This window comes from Brachycentrus maculatus, unplaced genomic scaffold, assembly GCF_059751285.1.
Source record: "Brachycentrus maculatus isolate JH-2025_06_01 unplaced genomic scaffold, ASM5975128v1 h1tg000388l, whole genome shotgun sequence".
Classification (NCBI taxonomy): Eukaryota; Metazoa; Arthropoda; class Insecta; order Trichoptera; family Brachycentridae; genus Brachycentrus; species Brachycentrus maculatus.
Window position 1 is genome coordinate 906,825 of NW_028281137.1, and position 12,459 is coordinate 919,283.

A 12,459-nucleotide genomic window follows, 5' to 3' on the forward strand; every position below is an offset into this window, starting at 1 on the left:
GTTTTTTAATTAGACTTAGCCTGCTCTGGGAATATCATTCGAAATTTGCCACACGCAACATCCTTAAAGCGAAGTGGGAAGTTGTCGGCAACATGTCTGCTTTTCCGACAACTATATTCGGTACAAAATTACTATTACTAGATTGTTTTTGGTTGGTTCGAAGGTATTTTTTTTGCAATAAGATCGCCAATGTACACTATGCAATAAATTGAATAAATAATAAACATTTGGATTAAAATCAAGCAAATCCATTCGCTGTTTCCCACGTGGAAATAGAAATATTATGATCTCAATAACCAGTCAGTTAACTCCAGTCTTGAAGTAAATTTCACAGCTTGACTGTCGGTTATCAGTTAACTGAAGATCTCGCCACTTCGCGTTGGTTGCAGAATGTCTCTTTGGCACTTAACCCGGCATTGAATGGTCTCGGAGACACGTGTAATGCATAATGGTAATGTAATGAGGCACCCAGTATAATATACCATAATATCACCTTAACTGTCGTAATGAAGTGTAGTTATCTTCCATTAAATTCGGTCTTGCTTACATATTTATGATCCTTGTCTCTTGCTATAATCTGTTCAGTTTACTCATTGTCATTCATTTTAATAAAATATATGGATCAGTGAGATCTTGAATATAAATATGTATGCATATATAAAAAATGTTTATATAATGTAAAAATACACATGTATATAAATAATTTTGTGAAAGGATCATACATCAAAGAATTTATAAGTTATAAAAATTAAAAAATAAACATTATTATGAAAAATTGTAAATATGAATTCACTTATGGTAAAAAAGGTATAGCTATTTACTTCAAAAATTTTTCAACATATGTCATTTCCTAACTGAGATTATTTAAATATACATATAATAAACACAACTTACAGAAATTCAGGTAATATAGATGTTCAACATACGACTAAGTACATTTTTTAAATGTGTCCGAAGTAAGGATAATTTTTATGAATTTATATCTGCCTACCTCAAAAAATGGATCCAGCAAACAAAGTACTTGTAGTAAAAAATGCGTTTATTAAATATACTTATGCAAAAATAAATTTCCTATGTATTTTATTTACGTAGATGACTTGTAACATATCAATATTTAAGACAATATCGCGTTCTCATCGCCTCTAAAACTTGTAATATTAGCAGTATTATATTTCCGAAACTTCCCGTATATCCATCAATAATATGTACATGTTCTTTGGAATCGAATGAAGAGTTAAGTAAATCGAGATTCAGTTTAGATTTTGCTGTAGAATGTAGAAATCCGTTAAGAGATCCTTATGAGGAGTTTTACTCCGACTCGAAAGACTTACTGATCAATATATCAAGGTTGCGTAAAGAGTAAAAATGAAGCTTCCATACAATATTAATTTGTTCACGCAGGAAACTATTAAAAATATTTTCAAAATATAAGACTGTCAAAATACCTAAAACAGTTTTGTACAAATTCCTGGAATAAATATTTCCCAATTTAGTTTTATATTTTTAATAACTAGTTTAAAAAAGTCCGCCTCCGTAGTGTAATGGTCAGCACGCTCGGCTACCGTTCTGGAGGTCCCGGATTCGATTCCCAGGGGGGGGGGTCAAATAAATATAAATGATTTTTTCATTTTAATATTTATTCAACATTACCCTGGACTGGTACCTGAAGTGGAGGGCTGATCACCTTTCCTTCGTGTGTTAACGATCAAGATAACACTGCGTTTATATGATGCAGTGTCCTATGCACTATTGGGGTGCGGATAAGGGTTCGAACGAATTTAAAAAAAAAGTGTATTTTTCACCAAGTTTTATAATGTCCCCCCAAAGCAAAAAAGCTGCTTCAAAAAGAAATAAATAAAGGGCAAACATAAAAGATGTTATGATTAACATTAATTGTTTTATCAAGTGGGGTTGATTTTTTATTACATTTCTATTATGTATCTATATCCTTTGATGTCATGTCTCGATCTGGGCCAGGATCTTATACGAAATTTAACTCTGTAACTTCATTATGTGTAGATAATTTTATCTTTGCTTCTGGACTTTTATTTATAGTGAGTACTTTTAAACAGGTCATATCCATGATGCCAGGAAGTTAAAGTAACTTTCTGTTTCTGTTTATTTTTATTTTTTAATATTATAATAAATGTCGAAGTTCAGTCAATACAGTCAGTGTTAAACAATTTTGACTGTAATTCTGATTGTTATTTATTTTAGAGTAGATACTCTGCGTAGTTCAAGCGCTAACTTCCATATCATTCTGGTCCTAGTAAAGTGTATTGCTGAGAAGCAGAGAAACTGCGCTTGCTCTTGGTACGTGCGACACGCGCGCCTCCAATGCCATTGTCATGTTAATCGTCCTTACCATAGTTTATAGGCTTGTAATATTATGTAGATTTAGTGCCAGCTACCTTGTTGCTAACACCAGTGTGCGGTGCGTTAAAACCTAACAAAAATAATAAGAGTAGCTTGTAAAAACCGTCAATTTATGAAACTTATGTTATGTTAATGTAAGCGAACTAAGTAACTGGGTAAATTTTTAAAGAATATTAATATATTACATTCATACACGTTAACGTCATTGAGAAGCAAGTAATAGTATGCTTCATTATACTCATACGAGTAAATTCATATAAGTACCTAACACGTGTTATACAGTAGTTTTCAGGTAATCATTTTGGAGCCTGAAGAAGCTTAATAGTTATGAAAGTTAAATAGAAGAAGATGAAGTAGTGGAGCCGAATCTAACCGGAGATCTAACAGAAACCTACCGAAATGTTAAATGTGATAATTTTTTGTCGTTGAACCATCAACATTATATGGAGGAGGTTTATATGGAAATATTTAGTAAATACTTGAATTTGAATTACAAAATATCGTTGGCTAGTAGCCAAAATTTTCCTATCAACGATTATGCAAGTATCTACTTATCTTATGGAAGTAATGTTTAGGGAAAATATACACACACACAATTAAAGCTAATATTTTTTTCAAATACTTAAATTTGAATTATCTAACCCTTAAACATACACTATGTATTCATGTCCAATATTAAAACTACTAAAATTTTTAAAATTGTGCGCATTTTTAAAACATATATTTAACGTTTAAAATACATCTTCAATCGTTGTAAAGTGTACAATTAATATAATATGGTAAAATTTATATCGTAAAATTTTATATTTTTTATTTACCTATTCGATAAACCTATCAATAGTGACGTGCAAATAATGAACAACGTAAGTGATAAATTTGTGAGTTCGCTTGATTACAAGCGGTAATTACACAGTACATACTTAAATAAGGGACTCGAATGACATTTCAAATTTAGTTTACACAATTTATGAGTGCAATATTCAGGATGCAATCTGCCGTGATAGTCTGGCCACCCCCACCCCGTGCTGCCAGCCGCCGAAGGAGCCCTGACGGAGCACGCACTGCCGGTGACTTTCATACCATAATAAGGACCTATTAATTGAGGTCAACTAAACAATATAGACACATGTATATCCGTGACCTCCTTTGGATACCAGGGGACAACGATTCTGATGGAAATTTGAATATCGTCTTGGTTGATTTATTCCTCACGTCTCACCGACCCGCTGTTACTAAACGCATTTTCTGGAAATCAATGATTTGTAAAAAAAAAATATTTCGCATTTTGGCACGTTAATCTTTTTGTGTACATATTTATTGTTTACATTTTACGAGTAATTACTTATGTGTCAAACAACGTTACAGTCAGGTTCTTATTTACACTTATGGTATATGTATGATTTTTTTTTAAATTTACCTACATACTTTTTCACTGTTCATTAAAGATTTCCAGCAGTACGCATTTGAAGGAAAATGGGATAAGGTCATTCAAAGAACCAGAAGGAAGAGAAAACCAAGTCAGCTTAAAGGGGGCGCTCTTTCTAACGATGAATGTTCAAAAACATCTGCTCTAATTCCTATTATCAGAATTTAGTAGTACATTGGGTACTGTAGTTGAATAAAATAAGCTTGTTCGTGAAGAAAATTAATTAATTGTATCCATGATTTGTAATACTGTAGATACTGATCTATCCAAAATAGGGATCACGTTGTGGTAGAGTAGGATTTGGACCACAAAAATTTAGCTCGAAGTCCTCGATACTTTCAAGAGACAACAAGAGAATAAAGATTTATATATTTTTTTGACATCTCAACATACTCCTAAGTGGAGAAAATCCACATTTATGAACAAGTATTTGGACACACTGAAAATGTTGTGAAAGTTAACATATTTTAAATATTGAATATACATATGTTAAATACATTAATATGAAACGAGGTATTTCTATGTTTCAAAAAAAAAAAATTTTGTAATTTTGACTTCATAAAAATGCCCAGCTTCATACTATATTTGGCGTATTAATTTTGCTTATAATATTATCTACATTTATAAACATCAGATTTTAATAAATAAATTATTGCATTTGCGCATTTATATTTTTAAATGTACATTGATTCCAACTCATTACCAGCAATTTCGACTTAACCTACTTATTAATTTTTTTCTAGAATTTTAATTGTTTGTCGTACAAAGTATGAAAATCCGGACTTACCGCAAATATCCTTTTCCGTTCCTGCGTTCCTAGTAGTCGCAATAGGACATCGTGAATCATGGACGAATGCGCACGTTTGGGCGGCTCCACGACGGAATACCAATCAGCCAGAGGTGACTCTTTAGTACCATGAACCGAGGATGTGGACAGCGCAGGTGACTTTTACTGTTGACGGTAAACATATTTAATATTCCGGCGGAGTGATAAAGAAACAGACGTGTGTGTACTTTGGCAGTACGACGTATTCCGAGGAATTCATCTGGTTTTATCGATCACCGGGTTATTATTTAAAACGCAACTTGACCCATATTCGTCAATTTATAATAAAGTACACTTCTAACTGTAGCGTGTTATTTCATACGAATATTAGATGAGCAAAACTAAATTCGTTTGGTGAAATATTGAAAGATATTAACGGAAAAGTCTTCCACATGAGAGGCTGAAAATATTATATATATACATAAATATCTCGATTTGAAAGGAAAATCGAAGAGGGAAATAAAACAATTCATTGTCTAGTTGTCAGATGGAACTTATTGAAAATCATGTCAGGAAAAATAGTAAAAAAAACATAAATTACAATTGATTGCAGTATAAATGAATAAATAGTAAAAAAATATGTATTTAATTGTAAATTGGCGAAAATAAGGAAGTCAAATGAATGTAAGGAGTTGGAGGGTGAGAGGTGAAGGAAACCAAGGAAGATGGACAGTTGTGATTCCAATAACAGATAGTTTTTTATTCCATAGTTTAGACAGGAATAGTTAGATAGTTGCAGGAATTTCTGAAGGATAATGAAACTAGGAATGGAAAGTATTCTCTCCTGAGGACGAAGTAACAGACTGTGATCTGGAAAAAAATACTAAACCATCAACTTAAGCTTGTGGAAAATCACTGTTTAATAATATGTATTTGACTTTCAAACCAATTAAACACATGAAATAGATAGTGTGTGTCGTTAGACGACGTTGATAATAGTTCGATATGAATATTGTTATTGTCATTACTAATCTGGCCGCAGCGGTCATTACCTTAGTTACCCAAACTTGGTGGTAGATAGTGAGACACTGTGACACTTGCCTACTTCCCTCGGCGGGATGGAAGGAAGCTCTCACTATCTAAACTCGTCCTTTAAACTGGAAAGTGAAAACCGTAGGAAAGTGTCGCGAACCATACGAGCACCATACCTTGCAATAAAATGCCGTTCTAATATGCATACATAGGTACTTCTAGAAAGTTTTTAGAAAAACTTTTTAAATCGACTTATTTATTCAATAATATGTCAATAATGCTACAAATTAAATTTACTAAATAAAATAATACCAAAAATAATATTATTTGTATAAAAAAACATCACATGCTATGTAATGCTAAACTAGAAATAACAACGCCGCAGAGATACGCATTTAGCAAGTCAAGTAGATTAAACAAGTATGATTCAAAGGATTTAATTAATCGTAGAAAGATGCTAAAATAATAAACCGTAATATCTATTGGAATCTCGTATGGTATGTTATAGTATTGGCATGTTGTATTGGCAAATATTCAACGGCAGTCACAAAAAATGTCTCTTGTTATTCCCTTTACGGGCGAGACGTGATTGTTTTCCCAAATGAGTGTTTTTTAGTTCCATTGTGTGGGAAAATCTATCTGTGCTCTTTCAAAGAGATCAATATTTGTTCGCGTTCTCCTTCACTTACGTTACGAGGTCTTACAAAGTGCAGACATGATGATTGAATAGTGATACCGCACAAAACACAAAGCTAGTGCCTGAAAAAATCTAATCAAGATGATTAAATTGTACATTTTTTAGTTATCATATTATATCATTATCCTATTATAGGAACTCGTGAAATTTTAAAATACCCCATAAGTACATACTTATTGTATAAAATACTGCTATGTTTCAAAGTCAATCAGGAATATTCCTGAAAATGCCCGTAATTTAATAATAACAAACGAGGTCTTTTAACAAACAATCGTCTTTTCTTTATAAGTTCATTAAGTTTAAAGAAAATTTAATACATATATAATGGTAAAATAAATTAGAACACACATGAAACAATATAATAATATCAGTAAGTAAAAAAAAATTTTTTTTTCAAACATGATTGATTCCAAACTATTTTAATTATTTGACCTATTATAATGCTTCCCTTTTGCTAAAAAAAATCCATGAACTACAACAAAATTTTATTTTATTTCATTATTATAAAAACATACGTATGTTAAATACAAGGTAAAGCAAAAATAAGACAAAAGAAAAACTTTGCGTCCAACAATTATAGGATGACACAGAAATGTAACAGCAATCAATACAATTGCTCGCATTAGTATTCATTAAAATATTTCATAATTAGTATTCCTCGGAGGGCTCAGGAAGCGACCTCGACCCCACCCCGATGATGATCAGCTGTTATCTATCAACTCAAGTGTCAGCTGTCACTGTGACAGTTGACAGTCATGGGAGACCCACAGTCCGTTCACAAAACCACGCGTGAAGACGTTCTGCAAGAAACGCAGAACATACCCACACGCCATCGACGTCCATTATTGAGAAGGTAGTGCATTCTTTGCTCTACACTAAGTATTCTGTGCAGTGCACAATACACACGTTGGTTCTTCAATATATATGTAGACCGTGTCACATTCAGGTAGAATATTTTATTTTGTTTTAAAATCTTGGTATAATTAATTAACCATATCTAGAAATAGGTGAATGTGATTATTAAAATAGTTGGTGTTCTATATTATTTGTAAAAAAACTACTTTAAACAAATGATTTGAAAAAATAATATTTAGCCGTCTTATCCAATACAACGTCCTAAGAATATTTTTCAAAAATATTTCTATAATTTTTGTAATTAATCTCCATACCAATTAAATGTTGGCAGGAATGACTAAACTCAGTTATCGAACGAAAAAAATGAACAAATGTAATTAATATTTTTTGCTTTCTTTCTTATAAATCATTCCTCAAATTGATTCTTAGGCACCGTTTATGAAAAACTGAATTTCGGACCAATTAATTTTTATAAAAAAATTGCGGTCTGCTTTTTGATGTCTACCGAATAAACCACAATTTCAAAATACAATAACTAATAAAAATGACAACGAATCTCCAAGAAAAATATGACAAAGAAATATAAATTTGTAAAAAATATGTTTTACGTTGACGTTTACGCATTACTTCCGGGAAAACCTTTAGTGCTCATATTATTTTTTTTTTAAACATTTTTTCAAGTAATGTGGAAATTTTATCACAATATTGAATACGTTACTTGTGTACATTGACATTCAATTGTGTCCAGTTTATATTTATATTGCTCAAGAATAGATGTGTATTGACGTGTTAAATTTGGCTGGTTATTCGATTTAACATTTTCTGGCTGTTAACATAACATAATGCTTAAATTTGTTGAGAAAACAGGCCACGTTGTACGTACGTCGTTGAAAATGTTTTTATGCAAATCAGAAATATTTTAAATGTTGTTTGAGGATGTTAGTGTTATCATATACGCTGTGAAATGCATTAAGGTTCATGTGGGTTCGTCAATAGAAGAATATTTGAATTCGGATGTTGACGAATGAATATGCTATGTAGTAAATTTGGTATTATTTTACAACAACTAAAGTTAGTCGGGTCTTTCGAAAATCGTCTTATTGTTTTTTCTTGTATCCAATTGTTCTCTAGAGAGTAAGGAAATTCCATTTCCATGAATCTTTTAGCGCTTTATTCATCTGCACAATGCTTCGCCGGTCGGACCAAGAAGGGCTTTGTCTTTATTTCATAAGTCGGTCGGCAGGCACGCAGTAACGGGATAGTCCCTTGCGAGAGTTGAATATGAAACGCGAGGTATTAGAAGAAAGCATTTAGAGCGAAGAATTGGGCACATCTATCCATCAATGTCATTGCTGACAATCATCAGCGCTAAGCCTTCAATGGCTGACAGCAGACGGCAACGCATTATCCTCATTCATTACATAGTTTAGGGTCAGCAAAAGTACTGAATACATTATACACACATAACATGTATTTTTGTAACATGTAATTTTTGACTATACGGTATTTCAAACAATGCATTCCATAAAGTGATTGCGAAACGAGAAGTCAAAACGATAATGTGCATTTAATGTTGAATCAATAAGATTATCTTTTTATTAAAAGGTAGTTATAGTCTTCGAAAAATAATTTATAATGGCTTCAACAATATTATGAATTAATTTCATGCATTAAATGAACTTTCTGGCCAATCTACAATATCATGCACTTTACAGCGATAATTTCGCATTTAAAATAATCATTAATAACTACGAATTGGAAAAATTATATTTTATAAATATACCTATAGTAATTTTTTTTTATTAATTAAATGTTGATCTGTTAACTGTTTAAATATAGTAGAACCATACATTTAAATATAAGTGATACTCGTATGTGATATCGTGTACCCCAATTCCTATTCAAAACTTGATTTGGCTGAAATATCCGGTTAAAATAATTTCTGCTACCACTACATTATTTAGCATAAATAGAATAAATCATAATTACAACAGAGGAATGTGCAGATCGATACTTACATGTATACACATGCATGGCGTTGTTGAAATCCTTGTATGTATATATATATATATATATATATATATATATATATATATATATATATATATATATATATATATATATATATATATATATATATATATATATATATATATATATATATATATATATATATATATATATATATATATATTTATATATATATATATATATATATATATATATATATATATATATATATATATATATATACATATATATATATATATATATATTTATATATATATATATATATATATATATATATATATATATATATATATATATATATATATATATATATATATATATATATATATATATATATATATATATATATATATATATATATGTATAATATATACAAGAGTTAATTGTTTTTGGCATTTTATACTTAATTTTGGAAAACAATGCTTTATAATTTATGTGTATCTTTTCAGGAAAGTGAACTGTTTCTCGCCAGCCAGGAAGTCCAAGAAAGATAGATTTTAGTTCTCCTGATGAACTGACCCAACACATTCTGACGTCATGGGTCGTGCCTATATAGTAAGATTTTTTATTTTTATTATTTCCTTATTAATATTTAAAATTAAACGTATATACCTTATAAGTATAACTATATATGTATATATATATATATATATATATATATATATATATATATATATATATATATATATATATATATATATATATATATATATATATATATATATATATATATATATATATATATATATATATATCTTTATGTATATTCCTTACTTTTAGGAGAAATTATTCGTTGCATTATAATCAAAGACACCACTATAACAAGGATAACACACTTAATATTTTAAACTTGTCGAAAATCATTTGAGTTATGTTATTACTATTTTAAAATTATTCTTTTTATTTATTTTACTATCAAGCATTTTTTGCATACCTACTGGTATTTTTCCTTATGTTATTTAATTTCCTTTTATTTCCTGTGTGTAAATTAAATAATATATACTTTGAAATAATGGTGGCAATTTTTCTCTGTTTAATTATGTCTCATTAGGGTAAAAATAAGGGTGTTAGACGCAAAGACTAAAAATTGCTCACTCAAATCGAAGAATGAATATTACATCACATTTCTAAATACTGAATGCTGTTTAAACCTGTCTCTCAAAAAGTAGTAATAAATTAGTAATAAATCAAATGAATAGCGTATGTTTTTACAAATTTGTTAATGAATAGTATTTTTTTTAATAAATAGTAATAAGTATATTTCAAAAATAAAAAGTGTAATAAATAATTAACAACTTTAAAATAAACCGGAATAAATCTGGCGTAAAGGAATATATAATGGTATTTGTCCGCATAATTATGTAGTGTAGTGGTTAGAACGTTTTTTAGTGTTGAAGGTTCCGTGTACCAGAGGCAAATTAAAAAATTTCATTCGAATATTTATTTAATGCTTTCCTAGACCGATTGTCTTGCCTTCATAAGAATTGAACGATGAAGATAACGCTGTGTCGATGCTATGCAGTACCCTGAGCACCATTGGGTTTTACTCTCGTAACCGCAAGTAAAACGTTTTTATTTCGACTTGTTGAATGAGTTCGTCACCCGCCACCCTCCGCCACTGCATGGGCGATGGGCGGTTTGGCGAACAGTAAACACGGCGAGCATGTAACACGCTCTGTAAATTATGCGATTAATTTGGCGTTACTTGGTCCTGGTGTGTTTTCCTTCTGACTCCTTGGGGTCAATGTCTCCGGTAAATTCGGAATACTATTAACGGTAAAGTGACATTTTACCAACGCGACACCTTCGAGCTTTCAGGTTCTGCGCTATTCGCCGCCACTCCGTATTATTGGATAATAAAGCGCGGTTTTATCTCTGATGTATTCAAATTAATAACAATGCTAAAATAAACTCAACATTCCGCTTTGATACTAAATCTGCATAAATTGTTTAAACTATATAGTATGTTTTCAACTTCCGGATAGTTGGCATATGAACACTTGGTCAAACGTGTGATTAGATCGAAAGAAACTTGTGATTATTTGATTTTAATATTTAAAAAAAATAAAATATATATGAGATAGATATTTCGTATAATGAGAAGACAATCTTTGGAAGTATTATTCCTCTTATTATTCTGACTCTCATAATGCATAGAGCACTCCATCGCATCTATGCACATCCTGCGGATGCGCAGGGCGTTGTATGTGTTTTAAATTTTCCATTTTTTTTTTAAAATAAAATGTCCTAACCTTGGATACACCCTAGGTTAAAAAGGATAAAATGATTAAAACTTGCTTTTGAAAAAATAAACAAGGGTTATTTGTTCTTAACAATTTATTGATTAGTTCTTTAGTAGTTGAGTAAGTTTTAATGTTTTTTTCCGCCTCCAAAGTCATTGTACTTATAAATCTTGTAGCAAAATCCATTTTGATTTATCATCTTGATAAAAAATTAAGTACACTGAGAGTCTTTTTCGTGTAATGATTATCTTTTAACAGACGACCACTGTATTGTTTCAAGGATCTTAGTCATTACCCTTTTTTATATTTGTTGATGGGCATTTTATTGATTTTACATAACGTGAATAATGTTTTATTTTAAATTCTTACCAAATTCATTAAATCCCAAAAAAAAGTCGATATTATATACATTAAAAAAATACTAATCATGTATATCAATATTAAACACTGCTTTAAAGTAAATGTACTATTTACAAAATTACTACCTTCAGAAATTCTAAGGGTAGTAAAAAATATTATATGCATATTTTTTACAATGATTAAAGAAAACACTTGTTTTTTACCACTTGAGTTTTATTATAGACTACATGTTTCAGAAGTTAAACTACCATCATCCAGGTCTGTATAATAACTTAAATATAAAATATAAAATTGTTCTATAAATAAGGAGAGGGGAAAGTAAAGGGAAAGGGTTAGTCAAGGGGCGGAGTTTGAAAACAAAGGAAAAATGGAAAGCAACGGTGAAGAATTTTGAAACAATATATTATTTAATAAATTATTATTAGAATTTAGGTTTTTTTGGATTTCTAAATTTTCAAGATAATTCATAATTTGGCCTTTATATGGAACAAGGTGTAATAATTTTAATTTATGAGAGTGAAATGAGTGATTAGTATCTAATATGTGATTTGCAAATTCCGAAAAATAATTACTAACAAGACCGTTATGATGTTCTTTAATTCTAATCTTTAAATTTCTCGCAGTTTGGCCAATATATTTTTTATCACAATCTCCACACGAAATTTCAAAAACA

The 12,459-nt window shown here is 30.1% G+C and overlaps 1 protein-coding gene across 1 annotated transcript in view; it reads left to right on the forward strand.

Moving 5' to 3' along the window:
* The window catches only part of Cht10 (Chitinase 10), a 54,082-nt gene that overhangs the window by 5,317 nt on the left and 36,306 nt on the right, over positions 1–12,459 (forward strand). Inside the window, exon 2 of the mRNA XM_088270629.1 lies at positions 9,633–9,738. Within this exon, the coding sequence (XP_088126755.1) occupies positions 9,721–9,738 (18 nt within the window). The 5' untranslated portion in view covers positions 9,633–9,720. The remainder of the gene's footprint in view (positions 1–9,632; positions 9,739–12,459) is intronic.